Source organism: Cherax quadricarinatus, chromosome 9 (assembly GCF_038502225.1).
Source record: "Cherax quadricarinatus isolate ZL_2023a chromosome 9, ASM3850222v1, whole genome shotgun sequence".
Taxonomy (NCBI): domain Eukaryota; kingdom Metazoa; phylum Arthropoda; class Malacostraca; order Decapoda; family Parastacidae; genus Cherax; species Cherax quadricarinatus.
Genome location: NC_091300.1, coordinates 976,086 through 997,579, shown reverse-complemented (window position 1 = coordinate 997,579; position 21,494 = coordinate 976,086). Strand labels below are relative to the sequence as shown.

Below are 21,494 nucleotides of genomic sequence, written 5' to 3'. Positions count from 1 at the left end.
AGATGAAGATGGCAATCCTGACAGCCCTTCATCTCAAGATATGTAAATGTGCTTAGTTGTAAATTTCAGCTCTTCACTCTGAAAGCAACAGTGATGAGCTTTCTTGTGTAAGTCAAGTTGGTTATTAACCAACATCTACTGATTTTTAGGGCATTTTAAAGGTAAGATGAAGTGGTTTGCTGTTGGGTTAAGTGTATTCTAACCTAACCACACTGTGAGCCAGCAAAATCACAAATCTGGCACCCTACAGGTCCCAATGATGCCAGATTAGTGGTCGATCTGAATAAAATAAGGGGACAGAGATTTCAGACCTAACTCAAGGAAAAAGGCCTAGGGGTGAGCATAGTGCCAAGCATATTGCTGGAGGCATACACATCAACTGAATAACCTCTATAGCCAATTGCCATACCATAAGGCAAGGGTATCTTGGAGTATGCAGCATCAGTTTGGAACCACATACTTGATAAAAACATGTTAAGAAATGTAAGAAAATGCAGAAGTGTGCAACAAGGCTAGTTTCCAGAGCTAAGGAAAATAAGCTATGAGGAGAGGTTAACTCTTTCACTGCCTCATAAGTGGATCTACATCAGTGATGCCTCTGGGTTGTTTACATCCATCTACACTTAAATTCTAACAGTTTCAAATTTGGCACATAAGCCTAGTATTCCTACATGAGAGAACAGGTCTGTGCAGCCAGTGTGCACAATTTACAAAAAAGAAGATTGGGTTTAATTCCCACTAACAGCTCCAGCAATGAGGGTTATGAAACCAATGATGAGTTCTTTGGTTTTCAACATTCCGTGACAAACTAATGCTCAGGACAGAGGAAATATCCCTGAAAACCCCAATGACCCACAACCACCCATGTCAAGGGTTGGTTCATCTGGAATACATCCCCCTTCACCACACCATGAAAGCTCATATTCTCCCATGGCCTGAGCACAGATGTGAATAATGGTAACGATTGATAGTGATATGGGCTTTGATTTCCTAGCAACTGATGATCAGTCCAGTAGTGATTATTATTATAATCAGAAAAGAAGCGCTAAGCCACAAGGACTATACAGCATCCAGTAGTGATAATGATGAAGATTATTCACCTGTGAAGCATCACTATATATACAGTGCCACACATGGTCTAATAGTGTCCCCATTGCTATCTCCAGGGGTGAAATACATCCTAGGAACCAGCACCAGATAGTCATAGTAAAAATGAGTATGTTGATTGTGTTGGAGGGATTGTTAAGGTGGTTTGGACATGTAGAGAGATGGAACAAAACAGAATGACTGAGAGTGTATAAATCTGTAGTGGAGGGAAGGTGGGGCAGGGTCAGCATAGGAAAGCTTGGAGGGAGGGGGGTAAAGGAGGTCTTGTGTGTGAGAGGCTTGGACTTGCAGCAAGCATGCGTGAGTGTGTTAGATAGGAGCAAATGGACACGAATGGTTTTTAGGACTTTCACGTGCTGTTGGAGTGTGAGCAGGGTAACATTTATGAAGGGATTCAGGGAAACCGGCAGGCCAGACTTGAGTCCTGGAGATGGGAAGTACAGTGCCTGCACTCTGAAGAGGTGTTAATGTTGCAGTTTTATAACTGTAGTGTAAGCACGCCTCTGGCAAGCCAGTGACGGAGTGAATGATGATGAAAGTTTTTCTTTTTTGGGCCACACTGCCTTGGTGGGATAGTCAATGTATTAATAAAAAGAATAAATATACTCTATGGGCAATGCTGATGCTGCATGTGGCAACAGGTGGTGGCATGAGGCATGCAGCACCAGTGCTAACCCAGGCTGGGAGGCATGCACCATCAGTGCTAACCCAGGCTGGGAGGCATGCACCATCAGTGCTAACCCAGGCTGGGAGGCATGCACCATCAGTGCTAACCCAGGCTGGGAGGCATGCACCATCAGTGCTAACCCAGGTTGGGAGGCATGCAGCATCAGTGCTAACCCAGGCTGGGGGAGGCATGCAGCATCAGTGCTAACCCAGGCTGGGGGAGGCATGCAGCATCAGTGCTAACCCAGGCTGGGGGAGGCATGCAGCATCAGTGCTAACCCAGGCTGGGGGAGGCATGCAGCATCAGTGCTAACCCAGGCTGGGAGGAATGAGGTGTGCAGCACCAGTGCCAGCCCAGGCTGGGAGGCATGGCCCATACCCAACACTGCAGCAACCCACAGCTGCCTCCACTACCCACACATAACCAGCCACTAATATCCAGCAGCCACCACCAGACCACATCTGGAATTGGCAGGAGGATACAAATTCTGTGCCCAATTCTAATCAATTTGATGACACAAGAGTGGAAAGTAGCCTCAGTGTACCCTATAATAATAATAATAATAATAATAATAATAATATTATTATTATTATTATCTTTATTTCTACAAGAACATGTCAAGATATACAGGCCTAGCTGATATCAGTGCAATATGGATGTGACCCACACCAGTCGACTAACACCCAGGTACCCATTTTATATTGATGGGTGAACACGGACAGCAGGTGCCTTATGGAAACATGTCCTAATGTTATCCAGCCATACCGGGGCTTCGAAGTCCAGACCTCAGTGTGCAAGCTGAGTGCACTAGTGATCGAGCTACGGGAAATGATGCCAATGAACTTGAATTCTTTGAACAGTATTTCGACGACCTGCTGATGCATACTTCCATCATACAATGCCAAACACACTGGCTACACCAGTGGAAGGATACAACTGTGGCTGAGATGTATCTCTTATGTGCTACAATAATGTTTACACCACATATGTAAAAGCACAATATTAAATACAATATTCAATCATACAGACCAACTGATCACCTAATTTCCATCCTGGCCTTCACTGATCTCATCCCCATCAACAGACTTATCCTGCTCCTACATATGCTACAATTCTCAGACAATGCCCAACAGGAACAACATGTCATGCAAGTTCAGGGATGCTTTTATATACCTGAAACAGTTGTGCAACTATGAAGCTGGCCTGATACTGGATCTAATTGTGTACATAGTAAGCAAAACATTGAAAGATACCAGGAAGTTATTGGGTATCTCTAGTGATGTGGTGAAAGCTTTGATGGAACCATATCTTGGTAAGGGACATACATTACACAAGGTAAACTGGTACACAAGCCCCTGTTGTGTTCACACATCTGTGAACAGATGTGTGGTACAGTGTGTCGAACACACTAACTTATGCTCAGGTTAAATGCAGCAATTAATAGCAGTGAGGTGCAGGGGTTTCATGCTAATGACATTATGGCACTTTGGTAGCACGATAAATGTGACAGGACATTGTTGATTTCAATTCACCAGCACAAAATGAAAAACACAGGGAAGATGAATAGAGAGACTAATGAACCCATTCTGAAATTTGCTGCTGTCAAGGAGCACACCACCAATATGTTTGGTGGACAATGTGATATGCAGATTGTGTGTGCAAGAGTTACAACTGGTACATATGAAACTCCTCTTCCATCTTGTGGACACTGCAATGCTCAGCCCATACAATATGTACCAAGTCTGGACTGGCAACAGACCAACTTATGCCCACTTTTGTTTGTCATCAAGCAAATAATACAGAAATGCCTGGTCACAACACCTGCACCACCAAACTGATCACTATGTACCATCTTGTTTGAAGTTTGGTGATCACTTCCTAATAACGCTGCCTACTACAGACAAGAAGAAACGTGCTCAGAAGAGATATTATGTGAGTGCATAGACAATAAGGTGCCCAGCAAAGCACTGACACATGCACTTTCTGAGTAATGTGTAAAACACCACTGTGTATGGAGCAATGTTTCTAGGACTTCCACAGACTGCAACAGTTTTAGGAACATGATCAGTGCCTGTAGGTATGTATTTTTTTTTTTTCAACAAACCGGCTATATCCCACCAAAACAGGGTGACCTAAAAAGTAAAACGAAAGTTTCTCTTTAAATTTAGTAATATATACAGGAGGAGGGGTTACTAGCCCCTTGCTCACACCATTTTAGTCACCTCTTATGACACACATGGCTTACAGAGGAAGAATTCTGTTCCACTTCCCAATGGGACAAGAGGAAATAAACAAGAACAAAAACTACTAAGAAAATAGAAGAAAACCCAGAGGGGTGTGTATACATATATGCTTGTACATGCATGTATAGTGTGATCTAAGTGTAAGTAGAAGTAGCAAGATGTGCCTGAAATCTTGCATGTTTATGAGACAGAAAAGAGAGACAACAGCAATCCAACCATCATGTAAAACAATTACAGGGTAAAAAATTACAGGTAATTAAATCAATATTATAAGAACATAAGAAAGAAGGAACACTGTAACAGGCCTACTGACCCATGCGAAGCAGGTCCATGCCATGCCCCGGCCTAGAACAATGACCATCTAATCAGGTCACTTCCACTTAAGAAAGGAGCACGGCACCAGACCTGGTTATCCTAGCTAGTCAGGTCCAACTCACACCCACTCATGTATTCATCCAACCTATTTTTAAAACTACACAAGGTCTTAGCTTCTATGATGGTACTTGGGAGTTTGTTCCACTCATCCACAACTCTATTACCAAACCAGTGCTTTCCTATGTCCTTCCTGAATCTGAATTTTTCCAACTTGAAACCATTGCTGCAAGTCCTGTCTTGGCTGGATATTTTCAGCATGCTATTTACATCCCCTTTATTTATTCCTGTTTTCCATTTATACACCTCAATCATATCCCCCCTAATTCTATGCCTTTCTAGAGAGTGCAGATTCAGGGCCTCAGTCTATCCTCATAGGGAAGATTTCTGATACATGGGATCAACTTTGTCATCCTCATCTGTACGTTTTCCAGTGCATTTATGTCCATTCTGTATTATGGTGACCAGAACTGTGCAGCATAATCTAAATGAGTCCTAACCAAGGATATATAGAGTTGAAGAACAACCTGAGGGCTTCTATTATTTATACTTCTTGATATGAAGCCAAGGATTCTGTTAGTTTTATTGACACTTATGCACTGTTGTCTTGGTTTCAGATTACTGCTAACCAGAACTCCTAAATCCTTTTTGCAATCAGTAGTATTAAGATCTACACTATTCAGTTTATAAGTGGCATGATTATTGTCCTGTCCAACATTCAGCACTTTGCATTTGTCTATATTAAACTGCATCTGCCACTTCTCCGACCATTGCATCAGTCTATTCAAATCATCCTGGAGTGCACTAATGTCCTCAATGGAAAGAATTGGACGGCCTATTTTGGTGTCATCAGCAAATTTGCTTATGTCGCTATTTATTCCCTCATCTATATCGTTTATGTAAATTGTGAACAACAAGGGGCCCAACACTGACCCCTGTGGAACACCACTTGTGATGTGCCCCCATTCTGATTTCTCCCCATTTATGCAAACCCTGTAAATATTAAGCAAAGAATTTGTAGTCTGGAGATTAGGGGAAGAAGCAGGGTTACTAAAAATATCCAGAGGACTGAGGAGAGGTTACTGAGGTGGTTTGGTCATTTAGAAAGGATGGAACAAAATAGGATGACTTAGAGGGTGTATAAATTTGTAGTGAAGGGAAGACGTGATAGGGGTTGTCCTAGGATAGGATAGAGAGAGGTGGTTATGTGTGCAAGGGGCTTGGACATCCAGCAGGCATGTTTAAGCATGTTAGATAGATAGGAGCTGACAAGCTGTTGGAATGTGAGCAAGGTAACATTTTGTGAAGAGATTCAGGGAAACTGGTTATCAGGAGGTGGAAAGTACAGTGCCTGCACTCTAAAGGAAGAGTGGTGATATTCGCCATATTTTTTTTTCTCAACAAACCGGGGTGACCTAAAAAAATTAAAAATTAATTTTTTTTTAATCTAGTAATTTATATAGGAGAAGGGGTTACTAGCTCCTTGGTCCCATACTGATACACATACGTATTATTTTTTTTTTTTTTTGAACAAGCCAGCCATATCCCACCGAGGCAGGGTGACCCAAAAAAGAAGCACTTTCACCATCATTCACACATAATCGCTGTCTTTGCAGAGGTGCCCAGATACGACAGTTCAGATGTTACTCCAAACAGCCAATATTCCAAACCCTTCCTTTAAAGTTCACTCATTGTATTTCCCACCTCCAGGACTCAAATCTGGCTAACCCTGAAGGGATTCAACAGCTCATCAGATCCCAAAAACAATTTGTCTCCATTCACTTCTATCTAACACATTCACACATGCCTGCTGTATGTCCAAGCCCCTTACACACAAAACCTCTTTTACCCCCCTCCCTCCATCCTTTCCTAGGATGACCCCTATCCCTCCTCCCCTCCACTACAGCACAGACCTTGAGCTCAAAACCGAAGTGCTAATGTCAAGTGAACTTGACATTAGACAACAGAAGGACTAGGGGAGACATGATAACAAAACACTCAGAGGAAACTGATAAGAGTACAAAAGGGATAGACTGTTTGAGAAGCAGGAATCAAGTACACATTGGTAAAGTTGGAAGTTAATGACACAGAAGCTATAGGGATATAAGGAAGTATTTCTGGCTTTGGGGTGGTCAGTAAGTGGAATGACATGGGTGAAGATGTAGGCAGGCTCTATACAGTGTTAAAAGTAGGTACAGCAGAACCCATAAGGCTAAGAGGAAGTAAAGCTGGTAAGGAGCAGGGCCAGGAGCCAAGACTCAAACCCTGCAAGCAAATTTAGGTATGTACATATAGTTAACTGTATACACACAAACATATGGAGGCTGAAGACACAGATGATCCACAGGCATGTAAGGAAGTTTAGTGTTTCTTTAGTCTCAGAATTGATGAGGCAGTGGTGGAGATAAATTTAATACACAGCTTCAAAAACAGAACAAGAAGGCCCAAGAGGACAGAAATTAGTGATGCCAATCATAGTAGTTCGAGGTAGGGCCAATAGTCAAGTCTTGAACCCCCACAAACACAAATCGGCGAGTACAAATCAATGAGCACAAACACACACGTTCACACTGAATAACGCAGCTGATATATTTACTGTAACATTTAAATCATCATAAACTAATGCAACACTTTAATCGTAAGGAAGAAAATATTATCATAAGTATTCCTTAAATACACTTGTGTAATACAGTTTAAAGAAAATTACTAAAAGAATGTTGTTGAAGGAATTCAAAAACAAGCTGCAATTCAGGATGCGTAAAGATGATTCAGCTATAAGAAATATAATTCACAGCAGGTAGGAAAGACAAGCAACTTAGTACATTGTTTTGCAGTACAATCAGAATTTCAATGAAAAAATCAGTCATTTTGAAACAATAGGTAATATGAAAAACTTAGTTAAACTAGCCAAGAGGTGTTCAAATATCTTATATGAATAAGGTGATTATCATCTAAGAAGGGTTACAATAATACAAAATGCATAACAAGTCATTAGATGGAATTAAGATAAGTGTTAAAAGCAGCCAGGAATATAGTGTTGTAGTGGTTGGCATTTCTTAAATATATGCATGAAAGATGGGAATGTACCAAAGAACTGAGAGAGAGCAAGCATAGTTCCTTCATATAAGAGGATTAGGGATAAGACAGAAAGTAGGTCTACAGAGTAGAGGATTCAGGATGGGTAGAGGATGTGTTTATAATGAAGAATATAAGTGAGTAGTGATTAGATAAGGGTATAAGGGTAAGGAGCTATTTTGCATTTATGAATTTAGAAAGGGTATATAATAGGGTGGATAGGGAAGCTATGTGGCAGATGTTACAAATGTATGCAACATGAGATAGGTTGTTAAATGCAATAAGTTTTATAGAGTGAAGCTCAGGTTAGACTATCCAGGAGGGATAGGGACTATTTCCTAATGAAAGTAGGACTTGGACAGGAATGTATAACGGAGGAAGTGACTGTGTTGATATCTGGAAGTGGACATGTCAGCTGATGGGTCTATGAAACACAAGGTAAACCATAGAATTAGATAAGAGGAAAACTGTGGGTGGTGTGTTGAGGCATCAGTGAAAAGAAAAAAAAAGTTTATCTTTGGAGACACAAATCACTGGCTTTGAACACTGGAGTAAAGAGGAAGCTAGAGGCAGTGGAGATGTCATGCTGGAGAGCAACATGTAGTGAATATCACAGAGAATTCAGAAAGTAGAAATTAAAATGCAATAGATCACCAAAGGTATAATTTAGAGGGCTGATGTGTTGTAGAAATGGTTTGGACATGTAGACAGGATGATCATGGATAGGTTGACAAAGAGGGTGTATAAATTTAAAATGGAAAGTAGAAGGGCAAGGAGGTCATTCCAGGATTGGCTGGAGGGGGTTTAAGATGTTTTGAGTTTTAAGGGCTTGAACATCCAGCAGGCTTGTGTGATTGTGCTAGAAAAGAGTGAATGGAAACAGTGGTTTTAATGGATGGGTTGTTAGAATGAGCAATTAACAGTTATGCAGAGATTCGGGGAACCCAATTAGCCAGATACGATTCCTGGAGGTGGGAAGGGCAGTACCTGCACTCTGTTGTAGTCAAAGGGTGATCTAAATTGTGATTTTAGTATACTTCTGGCAAGACAGCAATTGAATGAAAGTGAATGTGTTTTCTTTGGGTCACTTGTCTTGATGGCAGATGGCCACCAAGGTTAAAAATAAAAGGAAGGGGGTCTATCATACAGAAGCTTTACATCTCTCGCCAACTTCCTCACTCAGCAACAGAATTCATTTCAAGTCTCAGTCACTCACCCAAGTCCAAATTATTTTAAAATTTTAGCTAAAGTTTACTTTGAAATAACTTAAATTTATCCTTTTTCTGGAGAGTCTAGCTTTCTGTTATTTTATGTTAGATATGTACCTGAGTACTGGAAGACATATAACCACTATACTCCTTGATTGCTATTGCCTTATTGTACTTCTAATGACTTGTTATGCTTTGCACATTAGTGTAACTCTCCTCAGATAGTAATCACCTTATTTTGTATAGAACATTTGACACTTCCCAACCTGGCTATTTTACTTTTAGTACATTATCTATTGTTGTTCGTATTGTGTTCTGGTAATGACTCCTGATGACACCGACTGATTTTTCATCAGAACATTGGTTGCTCTTTTATAAATGCCCTAAGAAGTTGCAAGTTTTGTCCACCTGCTATGAATTATAAACTACAGTATTTTGTATTGCTAAAACAATTTGAAAAATTATATGATTAACCCAATACCAAATTAAGCACAAGTAAACTCCATTGCTACAGTACCAGCTAAATAAAATGGGTATAACATTAAATAACAGGATTTTGATTATCAACTAAGGTGACTTGTTAAAAACAATTACACTAATGAAAACAAATTACATGAATTATATTTTCATATTCAAGTATCTCAACATCTAGGATTCTAATCTCTAAGTGCCTATGCTTAATATAAATAATGTTAGCTCTGCAGGACCTTAACTTATAACAGATGTTAAAATATCAGATAAATTCATTTAATCAAATTCAGTAATCATTTATTTTCTTACCAAATTTACTCACAAGTAATTCTACAAAACTTAGAATTTATCATCTACCCATAAATATTTAAGAAATACAGTAATGCAGTAAGGCAAGTAGTCTAACCAAATATTTTAACATTACACCACTACCAAGAATACAAATGACACACCTTCATTAATCCCAATTAAACTGCAGCAGCATTTTAAAATAATACAATTACTCTAAAGTCCCTATTAGTAACATCTAATGTACTCTGATAAATTACATATGCCATTTAACTTGCAAAATATATCTCATTATATACCATAATTTGCATACTATACAAAAAACTGAAATACAGAAGAGAGCTAATGCCAATTGGAAAAAAAAAAAAAGTGCTTCTTGCAAATAGCTGTACCAATAAGCCCTTACATTTGTACAATAATATTCAAGCAAAATTGTTATGACTAAGTTTCATCAATTAGTTCCAAATATAGTCACTATAAGACAACAGGTAATCACAAAGAAAGATCCATGTACCAGAAGAAACTAATTAACTTCACATTCAAAGTTAAGTAACAAATGGAAAAAGTTTATTCGAGTTAAGACAGCAACTCTACATCGGAGGAGGGTGAACCAAACTCTGCCAACCAACCATCAGATGGCGTGATCTCAACATCCTCCATAGATGCCAGGAAATCCTCTGGCGTGTGAGGGAGAGAGTAGTTGGTCCCCAGGCCAAGTCCACTATCTGCTGACTCCTGCCTGGAGTGAAAGTCTGTTGTTGCGATGAAAGGATCAGCTGCGGATGTCACAGATGTGGTCACTGGGGTTACTGTCTGCGGGGCCGAGGATAAAGTCAGGCCAGCAGAAGTCAGCACCAGCTCACTACCTTGCTGCTGCTGTTGTTGAGAGGTTTGTTGTGTGGACTGCTGGGCTACTGTTTGTGCTGTCTGCTGCTGTTGCTGCTGTGACTGTTGTGACTGTTGTACCTGTTGTGGTCCCACTTCATCTCGTAGACTCATGCGCAATGATTGTTCCTGTTGAAAAGTTCTGTTTAAAAATACTGAAATTTAAATTTTTGAGAATGCAAATCACTAAGATCCTTAATGTCCAGCCAAGTCACATTAGATTTTAGACTGTTGTGCATTGCTCTTAAACTGCAAAATACATTTTAATATTTCAACCAAAACCCTTTTCTAACCTAGGTGATTTTTTTTATTTAAACTTTAAATCCATATACCCATTGTTTTACACACTGTAGTTTTAGGATTACAAAAAACTTCCACTTCCCATAAACTAAAATTTAAAATTAATAAATTTGTTTTAAATTTCTTCCAATGATCACTTTTTTTTTTTTTTTTTACCATATAAACAACTAGATTTAGGTAGTAGGTTGGTAAACAGCAACCGCCCAGGGAGGTACTACCGTCCTGCCAAGCGAGTGTAAAACGAAAGTCTGTAATTGTTTTACGTGATATTAGGATTGCTGGTGTCCTTCTTTCTGTCTCAAACATGCAAAATTTCAGGTACATCTTGCTACTTCTACTTACACTTAGGTCACACTACACATACATATACAAGCATATATATACACACCCCTCTGGGTTTTCTGCTATTTTTTCTTTCTAGTTCTTTTTCTTGTTTATTTCCTCTTATCTCCATGGGAAAGTGGAACAGAATTCGTCCTCCATAAGCCATGCATGTTGTAAGAGATGACTAAAATGCCAGGGGCAAGGGGCTAGTAACCCCTTCTCTTGTATAAATTACTAAATTTAAAAAGAGAAACTTTCGTTTTTCTTTTTGGGCCACCCTGCCTTGGTGGGATACGGCCGGTTTGTTGAAAAAAAAAAATAGATATATCTCAGTCACTTTGTGATCCAAGAAAGGTATCCATGTAGTATAGCATAACCCCCAAATCCCCAAATATTCAATGCACACAATTAGAATTGTGCAGCATAAGTTTCAAGTGTAGTTAAATATCATGGAAAAATTGCAAGAAGATATAAGCAAAGTTTTTCAATGGGCAATGGAGAATAACATGACATGCAATGGTGAAAACTTCCAGCTGCTTATATATGGAATGAAAAACTCAAAAGGAACACTGTACACAAAACTCAAAAACGATTACCAAATAGAACAGAAGGAATATGTAAAGGACCTGCGAATAATAATGTCAACTGCCCTTACATTCACAGAGCACATTCACAGGCTATTCACAGGCTATTATCACGACTCTGAAGATGACGAGGTGGACAATGAGAACTTTCAAATCAAAGGAAATACGAAGTTCCAATGGTGACAATACTCTCACTTATGTTATTGTTCAATGTTGCCAACTGTGTTCAGAGCAAAAGAGATATCACAGCAGAACAGATTTAAAGATCATTTACAGCATGCTTACAGCCAATAAAGCATTTAAATTACTGTGAATGCCTGAAATTCCTAAATATGCACTCACTGGTCTCAGTCTACACACTGCCATAAAAACATCCTGGAGTGAGAGACATGGGAGAATGTGTAGAATAATCACAGTGAAAAGCATGGGAACCATGGGCACAGTAAGACAGCATTTTGTCAATAAGCATGGTCCCAGACACTAACATCTTATCAGAAGATTTCAGAAACACTGCTGGAACAAACGTAGAAATTTAGGGAAAACTAAACAATTTCCTCTGCCAAGTGCTGGATTAACTAGGGTGTGATGGATAAGAGGGCCAGTGCACCCCCAGTAGCAGCAGCCTGGTTGACCAGGCAAACACCAGACAAGCCTGGCCAAGGACCACACTGTAGGAGTAGGAAAACTCTTGAAAACTATCAAAGGCATACTAAAGGTTTAGTGAAAATCTGAAATTTAAATTTCAGGCATTCACCAGTTATTAAATGGAAACTAATATTCAAATTTCTTCACTAAAAATGGGAAATTAGGTCATACACAGCCAAACCTAATTCAAACTTTCCACTATGAAACACCTGCTTTGAAGCTAAACTGAAGAGGCTTTCATTTGTTACCTGAAAGACCAATATCCTAAAATTCACAGGCACATACATTATGCTTGATGGCACTCAGAAGTTGCATTATAAACTTATCAGTGATGAAGGGCTAAATTTAATCAGATTCAAGACTTAGTAATTATCATACATAAAGCAGTATTTCAATTGCCCAATATCTTCATAAAAAAAGAGCTAAGTCCAAACTCACTGGAGCAGAAGAGAGAGATACATGATAATATACACCTGGAAAGTACTCAAGAGGGCCTGGTATCAAATCTGCACACTGCCATAACAACATACTGGAGTGAGGGATATGGGAGGAAGTGCAAAATAAACCCAGTGAGGAGCACAGGTGTGGTGGGAACAATAAGGGAACACTATCAACATCCAGGGTCCCAGAATATTCAACATCTTACCAGAAGATATCAGAAACACGACTGGAACAAGTGTAGAAACCTTCAAGAGGAAACTGGACAAGTATCTTCACCAGGTGCCAGATAAACCAGGCTGTGATGTATATGTGGGGCAGCAGGCCTCCAGCAGCAACAGCCTGGTTGACCAGGCAAGTACTATGGCAAGGCTCCGATAGTAGTGAAACCCTCACAACTCTTCAAAGGTATTTTTTTTTTTTTAACAAGTCAGCCATCTCCCACTGAGGGAGGGTGACCCAAAAAGAAAGAAAATCCCCAAAAAGAAAATACTTTCATCATCATTCAACACTTTCACCTCACTCACACGTAATCACTGTTTTTGCAGAGGTGCTCAGAACACAACAGTTTAGAAGCATATACGTATAAAGATACACAACACATCCCTCCAAACTGCTAATATCCCGAAACCCCTCCTTTAGAGTGCAGGCATTGTACTTCCCATTTCCAGGACTCAAGCCCGGCTATATAAAAATAACCGGTTTCCCTGAATCCCTTCACTAAATATTACCCTGCTCACACTCCAACAGATCGTCAGGTCCCAAATACCATTCGTCACCATTCACTCCTATCAAACACACTCATGCATGCCTGCTGAAAGTCCAAGCCCCTCACCCACAAAACCTCCCTAACCCCTTCCTTCCAACCTTTTCGAGGATGACCCCTACCCCGCCTTCCTTCCCCTACAGATTTAAATGCTCTCCATGTCACTCTACTTTGATCCATTCTCTCTAAATGACCAAACCACCTCAACAACCCCTCTTCAGCCCATTGACTAATACTTTTATTAACTCCACACCTTCTCCTAATTTCCACACTCCGAATTTTCTGCATAATATTTACACTCATTGCCCCTTAGACAAGACATCTCCACTGTCTCCAACCGCCTCCTCGCTGCTCCATTCACAACCCAAGTTTCACACCCATATAAGAGTGTTGGTACTACTATACTTTCATACATTCCCTTCTTTGCCTCCATAGATAACGTTTTTTTGTCTCCACATATACCTCAAAACACTGCTCACCTTTTTTCCCTCATCAATTCTATGATTAACCTCATCCTTTATAAATCCATCCGCAACACGTCAACTCCCAAGTATCTGAAAACATTCACTTCTTCCATACTCCTCCCCAATATATCCAATTTTTCTTTATCTAAATCATTTGATACTCTCATCACCTTACTCTTTTCTATGTTCACTTTCAACTTTCTACCTTTACACACACTCCCAAACTCATCCACTAACCTTTGCAATTTTTCTTTAGAATCTCCATAACCACAGTATCATCAGCAAAAAGCAACTGTGTCAATTCCCATTTTGTATCTGATTCCCCATAATTTAATCCCACCCCTCTCCCGAACACCCTAGCATTACTTCTTTTACAACCCCATCTACAAATATATTAAACAACCATGGTGACATTACACATCCCTGTCTAAGACCTACTTTTACTGAGAGGTAGTCTCTCTCTCTTCTACACACCCTAACCTGAGCCTCACTATCCTCATAAAAACTCTTTACAGCATTTAGTAACTTACCACCTATTCCATATACTTGCAACATCTGCCACATTGCTCCCCTATCCACTCTATCATATGCCTTTTCTAAATCCATAAATGCAATAAAAACTTCCCTACCTTTATCTAAATACTGTTCACATATATGCTTCAATGTTATAAACACTTGATCTACACATCCCCTACCCACTCTGAAACCTCCTTGCTCATCCGCAATCTGTCTTACCTCTAATTCTTTCAATTATAAGCGAGTACTCTAATAAGTAGCTATAATTAAGTTTTATTTATGCACTCTGTGTACATAACACACACATTTTTAACAATGGTCTTGAGGGCTCCTATACATTACCGACAATTATTTCTGACAAGAAGAGATTCTCTTATTATTTCACAGAAACTAATCAGGTGCATTTTTCAGTTACTGCACAGAATCTAACAAAATTTGGACTTACAACAACATTTTTTTTTTTTCCAACAAGTCACCTGTCTCCCACAGAGGCAGGGTGACACAAAGAGAAAGAAAATCCCCAAAAAGAAAATGCTTTCATCATCATTCAACACTTTCACCTCACTCACACATAATCACTGTTTTTCCAGAGGTGCCCAGAATGCAACAGTTTAGAAGTATATATGTATAAAAATACACAATATATCTCTCCAAACTGCCAATATCCCAAACCCCTTCTTTAGAGTGCAGGCATTGTACTTCCCATTTCCAGGACTCGAGTCCGGTTATATAAAATAACCGGTTTCCCTGAATCCCTTCACTAAATATTACCCTGCTCACACTCCAACAGATCGTCAGGTCCATTCACTCCTATCTAACACGCTCATGCATGCTTGCTGGAAGTCCAAACCCCTTGCCCACAACACCTCCTTTACCCTCTCCCTCCAACCTTTTCGAGGACGACCCCTACCCCGCCTTCCTTCCCCTACAGATTTATGCGCTCTCCATGTCATTCTACTTTGATCCATTCTCATATACCCATGAAATAATTATACCTACATAGCTTATACCCATGAAACATTTCATACAGTGCCTCATTCATGAAAATGTTTACAACTGTACTACGTATTTTAATCAGCAGAAAACACTAAACATGTATGGGCCATGTAGTGCCTGTTGAATGGGTAAGCATTAAGACTCAATCCAAGTAAGGGGAAGATAAGTATGGAGCATCAGAACAAAATAATGCAATAATGTAAAATGCTACCACCATTGTGAGATTAAAAGAGGCATAATGGCTCCTACACACTCCCATAACAATACCAACCTTCTTCTGAGTACGATACCCAAGAATTAAATTTTGAAACCAATGAGAGGAGGCTTTCCCTGGTTATCACATAGCACCCAAATCTGGGACTGGCCTATGTAACACTGTCTATAGGGGACCCACACATGTAAATATTACCCATGAATCTTGCCTTAAATACAGTACATTACTGTTGAAATTTAAAGCTAATTGAAAAAGGCACTCAAGTTATAAATAAAAATTTTGAAGAAAAGATAAATGCTGCTGAGAAAGTTCTGGAAATAGTAAAGTCTTTCCTTATTAAATTAAAGTATTTTTTTTTTTTAGTATTCTTTTCTCATTTATATTCTGTTTCAATTCCCTACAATCCTATAAAATGTGATTTTTATTTAAATAATCAAATTTGATAAAATGGGTTAAAAAAAAAAAAAAGAAACTAGCACTGACATAGCCCAAAATCAATACAAAGATGTGGTACTTCCAACTTTAACACCAGCATTTAGAGTCAATCAGAAAAGGCATTCTTCAGTTATTTGGGAAAAAAATTATTTAATGAATATGGGAAATTGAAATTTATACAGCATAAACACGCTAAGATAACAGGGATATCTTGCTACTCCTACTTACACTTTGGTCACACTTCACAGACACGCACATGCATATATATATATACATACATCTAGGTTTTTCTCCTTTTTCTAAATAGCTCTTGTTCTTTTTTATTTCTTCTATTGTCCATGGGGAAGTGGAAAAGAATCTTTCCTCCGTAAGCCATGCGTGTCGTATGAGGCGACTAAAATGCCGGGAGCAATGGGCTAGTAACCCCTTCTCCTGTATACAATTACTAAAAAAGAGAAGAAGAAAAACTTTATAAAACTGGGTTGCTTAAATGTGCGTGGATGTAGTGCGGATGACAAGAAACAGATGATTGCTGATGTTATGAATGAAAAGAAGTTGGATGTCCTGGCCCTAAGCGAAACAAAGCTGAAGGGGGTAGGAGAGTTTCAGTGGGGGGAAATAAATGGGATTAAATCTGGAGTATCTGAGAGAGTTAGAGCAAAGGAAGGGGTAGCAGTAATGTTAAATGATCAGTTATGGAAGGAGAAAAGAGAATATGAATGTGTAAATTCAAGAATTATGTGGATTAAAGTAAAGGTTGGATGCGAGAAGTGGGTCATAATAAGCGTGTATGCACCTGGAGAAGAGAGGAATGCAGAGGAGAGAGAGAGATTTTGGGAGATGTTAAGTGAATGTATAGGAGCCTTTGAACCAAGTGAGAGAGTAATTGTGGTAGGGGACTTGAATGCTAAAGTAGGAGAAACTTTTAGAGAGGGTGTGGTAGGTAAGTTTGGGGTGCCAGGTGTAAATGATAATGGGAGCCCTTTGATTGAACTTTGTATAGAAAGGGGTTTAGTTATAGGTAATACATATTTTAAGAAAAAGAGGATAAATAAGTATACACGATATGATGTAGGGCTAAATGACAGTAGTTTGTTGGATTATGTATTGGTAGATAAAAGACTGTTGAGTAGACTTCAGGATGTACATGTTTATAGAGGGGCCACAGATATATCAGATCACTTTCTAGTTGTAGCTACACTGAGAGTAAAAGGTAGATGGGATACAAGGAGAATAGAAGCATCAGGGAAGAGAGAGGTGAAGGTTTATAAACTAAAAGAGGAGGCAGTTAGGGTAAGATATAAACAGCTATTGGAGGATAGATGGGCTAATGAGAGCATAGGCAATGGGGTCGAAGAGGTATGGGGTAGGTTTAAAAATGTAGTGTTAGAGTGTTCAGCAGAAGTTTGTGGTTACAGGAAAGTGGGTGCAGGAGGGAAGAGGAGCGATTGGTGGAATGATGATGTAAAGAGAGTAGTAAGGGAGAAAAAGTTAGTATATGAGAAGTTTTTACAAAGTAGAAGTGATGCAAGGAGGGAAGAGTATATGGAGAAAAAGAGAGAAGTTAAGAGAGTGGTGAAGCAATGTAAAAAGAGAGCAAATGAGAGAGTGGGTGAGATGTTATCAACAAATTTTGTTGAAAATAAGAAAAAGTTTTGGAGTGAGATTAACAAGTTAAGAAAGCCTAGAGAACAAATGGATTTGTCAGTTAAAAATAGGAGAGGAGAGTTATTAAATGGAGAGTTAGAGGTATTGGGAAGATGGAAGGAATATTTTGAGGAATTGTTAAATGTTGATGAAGATAGGGAAGCTGTGATTTCGTGTATAGGGCAAGGAGGAATAACATCTTGTAGGAGTGAGGAAGAGCCAGTTGTGAGTGTGGGGGAAGTTCGTGAGGCAGTAGGTAAAATGAAAGGGGGTAAGGCAGCCGGGATTGATGGGATAAAGATAGAAATGTTAAAAGCAGGTGGGGATATAGTTTTGGAGTGGTTGGTGCAATTATTTAATAAATGTATGGAAGAGGGTAAGGTACCTAGGGATTGGCAGAGAGCATGCATAGTTCCTTTGTATAAAGGCAAAGGGGATAAAAGAGAGTGCAAAAATTATAGGGGGATAAGTCTGTTGAGTGTACCTGGTAAAGTGTATGGTAGAGTTATAATTGAAAGAATTAAGAGTAAGACGGAGAATAGGATAGCAGATGAACAAGGAGGCTTTAGGAAAGGTAGGGGGTGTGTGGACCAGGTGTTTACAGTGAAACATATAAGTGAACAGTATTTAGATAAGGCTAAAGAGGTCTTTGTGGCATTTATGGATTTGGAAAAGGCGTATGACAGGGTGGATAGGGGGGCAATGTGGCAGATGTTGCAAGTGTATGGTGTAGGAGGTAGGTTACTGAAAGCAGTGAAGAGTTTTTACGAGGATAGTGAGGCTCAAGTTAGAGTATGTAGGAAAGAGGGAAATTTTTTCCCAGTAAAAGTAGGCCTTAGACAAGGATGTGTGATGTCACCGTGGTTGTTTAATATATTTATAGATGGGGTTGTAAGAGAAGTAAATGCGAGGGTCTTGGCAAGAGGCGTGGAGTTAAAAGATAAAGAATCACACACAAAGTGGGAGTTGTCACAGCTGCTCTTTGCTGATGACACTGTGCTCTTGGGAGATTCTGAAGAGAAGTTGCAGAGATTGGTGGATGAATTTGGTAGGGTGTGCAAAAGAAGAAAATTAAAGGTGAATACAGGAAAGAGTAAGGTTATGAGGATAACAAAAAGATTAGGTGATGAAAGATTGAATATCAGATTGGAGGGAGAGAGTATGGAGGAGGTGAACGTATTCAGATATTTGGGAGTGGACGTGTCAGCGGATGGGTCTATGAAAGATGAGGTGAATCATAGAATTGATGAGGGAAAAAGAGTGAGTGGTGCACTTAGGAGTCTGTGGAAACAAAGAACTTTGTCCTTGGAGGCAAAGAGGGGAATGTATGAGAGTATAGTTTTACCAACGCTCTTATATGGGTGTGAAGCGTGGGTGATGAATGTTGCAGCGAGGAGAAGGCTGGAGGCAGTGGAGATGTCATGTCTGAGGGCAATGTGTGGTGTGAATATAATGCAGAGAATTCGTAGTTTGGAAGTTAGGAGGAGGTGCGGGATTACCAAAACTGTTGTCCAGAGGGCTGAGGAAGGGTTGTTGAGGTGGTTCGGACATGTAGAGAGAATGGAGCGAAACAGAATGACTTCAAGAGTGTATCAGTCTGTAGTGGAAGGAAGGCGGGGTAGGGGTCGGCCTAGGAAGGGTTGGAGGGAGGGGGTAAAGGAGGTTTTGTGTGCGAGGGGCTTGGACTTCCAGCAGGCATGCGTGAGCGTGTTTGATAGGAGTGAATGGAGACAAATGGTTTTTAATACTTGACGTGCTGTTGGAGTGTGAGCAAAGTAACATTTATGAAGGGATTCAGGGAAACCGGCAGGCCGGACTTGAGTCCTGGAGATGGGAAGTACAGTGCCTGCACTCTGAAGGAGGGGTGTTAATGTTGCAGTTTAAAAACTGTAGTGTAAAGCACCCTTCTGGCAAGACAGTGATGGAGTGAATGATGGTGAAAGTTTTTCTTTTTCGGGCCACCCTGCCTTGGTGGGAATCGGCCGGTGTGATAATAATAAAATAAAAAAAATAAAATGAATGCAAGCTTTCTTTTAACCCGTAAACGGTCCAAGCAGATCTACGTTCACATGTGTAGTGCTACAAAAGTAGATCTAAGTTTTTTTACACATTTTCAAATGTAGAAAAATAAAAAGATCTACTTTTTTTACATATTTTCAAATGTTGAAAAAACATATATATACGTTTGGACCGTTTACGAGTTAAGAGCCCATCAATAGGACTTTCCTCCAGTAACTGATCTGATTACAATGATTCCAAGTAAGATTTCAAATTTGCAACTACACAGACTAAACATATGGGGTATCATCCTCATAAAATGCATTATCATTAATAATTTGAAGCTGATCACAGGAAGTATTTTTTAGTTACTGAATATAAACATCACTATTTGTTCAATAAAATTTGAAAAGTGGAACTTATGCCACCCAATAATAATACAAACCTTACCATCAGGAAACCACACCAGCAGTGAAAATTTGAAGCCAAAAATGAGGGGGAGGGATGCTAGCAACCTCTGAGAGTCACCCTTTGGAGATACCTAATAAATATTTATACAGCAATATATTTACAATACATTTTTTTTTTATACCTAAATCTTTGCCACTGTATTTGTCTTCCTTCTGTTAACCCATTAAAAATTGCATACCATGTAATTGTCAATTTCAGTTCACAATTTCTCATTTTAAGCCAGTGATTCTTGTGATCTACAATGCAGAACTAAAGTAATGCTAAGTCCATATAGTTTACACTAACTGCTAAAGAAAGCATCATGTTTATGGTCAATGCTAATCTGTATTACCTGTTGAGTGTACTTTTTATGTTTGTGGTTTTTGTTTACTGTACATGTTAAAAAACATGTCTACTACAAATATTATTTTTATACTAAATAATTACTGCACTGTGTGCTGTTTAAGCACAAGTGTTGAACTTTAAAAATGTGCATCAATGTAATAGTGAATATACCAAAAACAAATTCCAAAGAAGAGAGGAGATACATTACCAAAAATGGATAAAAAAAAATAGTACATACAGTATACAAAAACACATTTTTTAAATAAACATCACCCAGGGAAAATTATTTAAAGTATGTGACAAGGAGAAAGGTGGAAAATCAGGTGTGTGAATGACTTCAGAAGGCCCCAACACTTGAGTATATTCCTCCCTAGCTCCCACTCTCCACCTCTCTTACCCAAGCTGGCTGGCTGCCATGTAAACACTCATAAAGCACCACACCTCCACCTTGCCTCAACCATACCCCAGCCAGCCTACCTCTCATACTTCTGCTGAAATCCCTTAATCATGCAACTTTAATTACTATACTATTAAATCAGTAGAAGTTTGTGGTTACAGGAAAGTAAGTGTGGGAGGAAAGAAGAGCGATTGGTGGAATGATAATGTACAGAGAGTAGTAAGAGAAAAATAGTTAGCATATGAGAGGTTTTTACAAAGTAGAAGTGATGCAAGGAGGGAGGAGTATATGGAGAGAAAAAGAGAGGTTAAGAGAGTGGTGAAGCAATGTAAAAAGAGAGCAATGAGAGGGTGGGTGAGATGTTATCAACAAATTTTGTTGAAAATAAGAAAAAGTTTTGGAGATTAATAAGTTGAGCAAGCCTACAGAAGAATGGATTTGTTAGTTAAAAATAGGAGAGGAGAGTTATTAAATGGAGAGTTAGAGGTACTGGGAAGATGGAAGGAATATTCTGAAGAACTGTTAAATGTTGATGAAGATAGGGAAGCTGTGATTTTGTGTACAGGGCAAGGAGGAATAACATCTTTTGGGAGTGAGGAAGAACCAGTTGTGAGTGTGGGGGAGGTGCGTGGGGCAGTGAGTAGAATGAAAGGAGGTAA

At 39.4% G+C, this 21,494-nt stretch overlaps 1 protein-coding gene across 1 annotated transcript in view; it reads right to left on the bottom strand.

Annotated features, from left to right (window-relative positions):
• LOC128686156 (WW domain-containing transcription regulator protein 1) overlaps positions 1-21,494 on the bottom strand; it is a 70,630-nt gene that overhangs the window by 18,486 nt on the left and 30,650 nt on the right. Inside the window, exon 3 of the mRNA XM_070083148.1 lies at positions 10,061-10,445. Within this exon, the coding sequence (XP_069939249.1) occupies positions 10,061-10,445 (385 nt within the window). The remainder of the gene's footprint in view (positions 1-10,060; positions 10,446-21,494) is intronic.